The sequence below is a fragment of the Oncorhynchus kisutch genome, unplaced genomic scaffold (genome assembly GCF_002021735.2).
Source record: "Oncorhynchus kisutch isolate 150728-3 unplaced genomic scaffold, Okis_V2 scaffold3202, whole genome shotgun sequence".
Taxonomy (NCBI): Eukaryota; Metazoa; Chordata; class Actinopteri; order Salmoniformes; family Salmonidae; genus Oncorhynchus; species Oncorhynchus kisutch.
Genome location: NW_022265147.1, coordinates 34,814 through 38,926, shown reverse-complemented (window position 1 = coordinate 38,926; position 4,113 = coordinate 34,814). Strand labels below are relative to the sequence as shown.

The following is a 4,113-nucleotide window of genomic DNA, read 5'->3' as shown; positions in this document are numbered from 1 at the left end:
TGACTAGTACACTGTCACGACGTGGCCCTTTGGGGTGTATATCGTGACTAGTACACTGTCACGATGTGGCCTTTTGGGGGTGTATATCGTGACTAGTACACTGTCACGATGTGGCCCTTTGGGGGTGTATATCGTGACTAGTACACTGTCACGACGTGGCCCTTTGGGGGTGTATATCGTGACTAGTACACTCACGACGTGGCCCTTTGGGGGTGTATATCATGACTAGTACACTGTCACGACGTGGCCCTTTGGGGGTGTATATCATGACTAGTACACTCATGACGTGGCCCTTTGGGGGTCTATATCGTGACTAGTACACTGTCACGACGTGGCCCTTTGGGGTGTATATCGTGACTAGTACCGTAATTCCTGGACTATTAAGCGCACCTGAATATAAACCGCACCCACCAATTTTTTTTTTAATATGTATTTTGTACATAAATAAGCCGCAGATGCCTACCGGTACATTGAAACATGTCTATAAGCCGCAGATGCCTACCGGTACATTGAAACATGTCTATAAGCCGCAGATGCCTACCGGTACATTGAAACATGTCTATAAGCCGCAGATGCCTACCGGTACATTGAAACATGTCTATAAGCCGCAGATGCCTACCGGTACATTGAAACATGTCTATAAGCCGCAGATGCCTACCGGTACATTGAAACATGTCTATAAGCCGCAGATGCCTACCGGTACATTGAAACATGTCTATAAGCCGCAGATGCCTACCGGTACATTGAAACATGTCTATAAGCCGCAGATGCCTACCGGTACATTGAAACATGTCTATAAGCCGCAGATGCCTACCGGTACATTGAAACATGTCTATAAGCCGCAGATGCCTACCGGTACATTGAAACATGTCTATAAGCCGCAGATGCCTACCGGTACATTGAAACATGTCTATAAGCCGCAGATGCCTACCGGTACATTGAAACATGTCTATAAGCCGCAGATGCCTACCGGTACATTGAAACATGTCTATAAGCCGCAGATGCCTACCGGTACATTGAAACATGTCTATAAGCCGCAGATGCCTACCGGTACATTGAAACATGTCTATAAGCCGCAGATGCCTACCGGTACATTGAAACATGTCTATAAGCCGCAGATGCCTACCGGTACATTGAAACATGTCTATAAGCCGCAGATGCCTACCGGTACATTGAAACATGTCTATAAGCCGCAGATGCCTACCGGTACATTGAAACATGTCTATAAGCCGCAGATGCCTACCGGTACATTGAAACATGTCTATAAGCCGCAGATGCCTACCGGTACATTGAAACATGTCTATAAGCCGCAGATGCCTACCGGTACATTGAAACATGTCTATAAGCCGCAGATGCCTACCGGTACATTGAAACATGTCTATAAGCCGCAGATGCCTACCGGTACATTGAAACATGTCTATAAGCCGCAGATGCCTACCGGTACATTGAAACAAATTAACTTTACACAGCCTTTAAACGAAACACGGCTTGTAACAAAAATAAAAAAATAGCAGTAAACAGTAGCCTACCAAGAAAGTCATTGGTCACTATCTTCCTCCTCCTGTGCACTGAAACCACTGAAGTCATCTCCTTCGGTGTCGGAGTTGAATAGCCTCAGAGCTGCTGACACAGACTCCTCCGTACCCTGATGGACAGGCCTTTACGTCTCCTAAATCTCAGACACCACGATGGTCCACCTCTAAAATCCTCAAACTTCACTGCGGTGGCGATTTGTTTTGGCTTTCAGTCGGATCTGCACAGTTGAAACACCTCGGCCGTCTGCTCTCTGTGTGTTGATCTTCAAGCTCATTTTCTAGTTCGGGCCATCTGCTTTTCCTCCCTCTGAAAGCTTTTGTTGTCTTTTTGCACTGAGTCAGTTCCTCACGCTGCTGTTTCCAACGTCTTATCATCGACTCATTAAGGCCAAGCTCCCGTGCACCAGCTCTATTTCCTTTTCCAACAACCAGATCGATCGCCTTCAGCTTGAAAGCTGCATCATATGCATTTCTCCGTGTCTTTGCCATGATGAGGGTGACAAAATGACTACCGTAATCATAATGATGGGACGTTTGAGCGCACTCGATTTACGTCACATTATGTGATGGTGTTCAGTTTCTTGGCGGCATGAATCTTGTGAAAGCGGGAAAAATCCATAAATTATCAGCATCATTGTATAAACCGCGAGGTTCAAAGCGTGGGAAAAAAGTAGCGGCTTATAGTCCGGAAATTACGGTACACTGTCACGACGTGGCCCTTTGGGGGTGTATATCGTGACTAGTACTGTCACGACGTGGCCCTCTGGGGGTGTATATCGTGACTAGTACTGTCACGACGTGGCCCTTTGGGGTGTATATCGTGACTAGTACACTGTTACGACGTGGCCCTCTGGGGGTGTATATCGTGACTAGTACTGTCACAACGTGGTCCTCTGGGGGTGTATATCGTGACTAGTACTGTCACGATGTTGCCCTCTGGGGGTGTATCAAGAAATACACATTTTATTAAATCTATTTAATAAAATCTACAACTTTCCAAATCATATCATTAACATCTAAAGGGTTCATACTTGTATTCAATCAAATCCATAATCAAAATAAAATACAAATTTTAAAAATGTTAATCTGATTTCAGACATGATCATGTCTCGAGAGGAAAAAACTCAACTAGGCCTATTTTTTTCATACAAACATGATTTCACATGGCATCAACAACATTATCATAGTGGATCATTGGAAAGGCTTTTCTACTGTGTGTTCCCTCTCATGTGTTTTCAGGCATCAACAACATTCTCAGCCAAAAACTTGTCAGAACACAGCATCTATATTGTCTTATTCTAGGTCCTGTGTCCTAGAAAAATGTCTTTCCACAATTAGGTTCCCTTAACTGACTGAACCCTCTTTCCAAACTGGGAATCTATTCCACCAGCCCAGAGCCTCAAACCAGGATCTCTAGTGGCACAGCTCGCACTACGATGCCTTAGACCACTGTGCCACTCGGGAGGCTGTATTTTCTGCTAGTTAATCAGAGATTTTTTACCAGAGTATCTCTTGCCACATTGATTTCTCTCCTGTGTGTCCGCTGGTGTATAATCAAACTGCTAGATGTAACAAAACCCTTCCCACATTGAACACAGCCATAAGGTTTCTCTCCTGTGTGTGTTCTCCGGTGTATAGTCAGACGGCTAGAAGTAACAAAACCCTTCCCACACTGATCACAGCTATAAGGTTTCTCTCCTGTGTGTGTTCTCTGGTGTACTATCAGGCAGCTTGAGTGAGTAAAACTCTTCCCACATTGATCACAGCTATAAGGTTTCTCTACTGTGTGTGTTCTCTGGTGTGATTTTAAATGTCCTGACTTAAGAAAACGCTTTCCACAGTCAGAGCAGTGGTAAGGCTTCTCTCCTGTGTGTGTTCTCTGGTGTATAGTCAGCTGGCTAGATGTTGTGAAACTCTTCCCACATTGATTACAGCTATAAGGTTTTTCTCCTGTATGGATTCTCTCATGTCTTTTAAGGTCTGCTGAAGAGGTAAATCTCTTCCCACAGTCAGAGCAGCAGTGAGGTTTCTCTCCTGTGTGAATTCTCAGGTGTACTTTTAGTGAATCTGATCTTGAGTAACTCTTCCCACAGTCCGGGCAGTGGTGATATTTCTTCCCTGTGGGTCTCTGCTGGGGTTTCTTGAGGTTTTCTGCTCTGGAGAGACTCTTCTCTGCCTCGTCAGCATCATGATGTTGTTGAGGCTCCTCAGAGGATCCACGATAGTCTTGTCTCTCTCCTGTGTGAACAACAAAGTCAGACAGATGGTTTAAAGGCCCACAAGAGCAGAAATCCACTGTTTATTTGAGGTAAAAGTTTATGCCCAGAGCAGGAAGTTGTACAACAACTGACGTCTGAAAATAATGTTTAAATGCTTTTACAAACTTATTTGACAATTGTCTTAATGAGTCGAGCAATAATATATTTTGTTAGAAAAAAATACCACTTAGTAGTAAAGTTGATGATTGTAGTTAGTGGTAGAAATTGAGAAATAAGTTATTAAAGTTGTTGAAATCCTAAGCAGTGTGCCAGATGACTTTTGGTCACCAATATAGGCCCCTTTCTGTGTTAAGCTAAAA

General features: G+C 44.1%; 1 protein-coding gene across 1 annotated transcript; it reads right to left on the bottom strand.

The window, feature by feature from the left end:
* Positions 1-2,611: 2,611 nt before the first annotated feature.
* LOC116371400 (zinc finger protein 239-like) lies at positions 2,612-3,830 on the bottom strand (the record flags this gene model as incomplete). The annotated part of the gene is made up of 1 exon (XM_031820263.1): positions 2,612-3,830. A coding segment is annotated over one exon (809 nt), but the record flags the coding sequence as incomplete, so codon positions are not given.
* Positions 3,831-4,113: the final 283 nt, after the last annotated feature.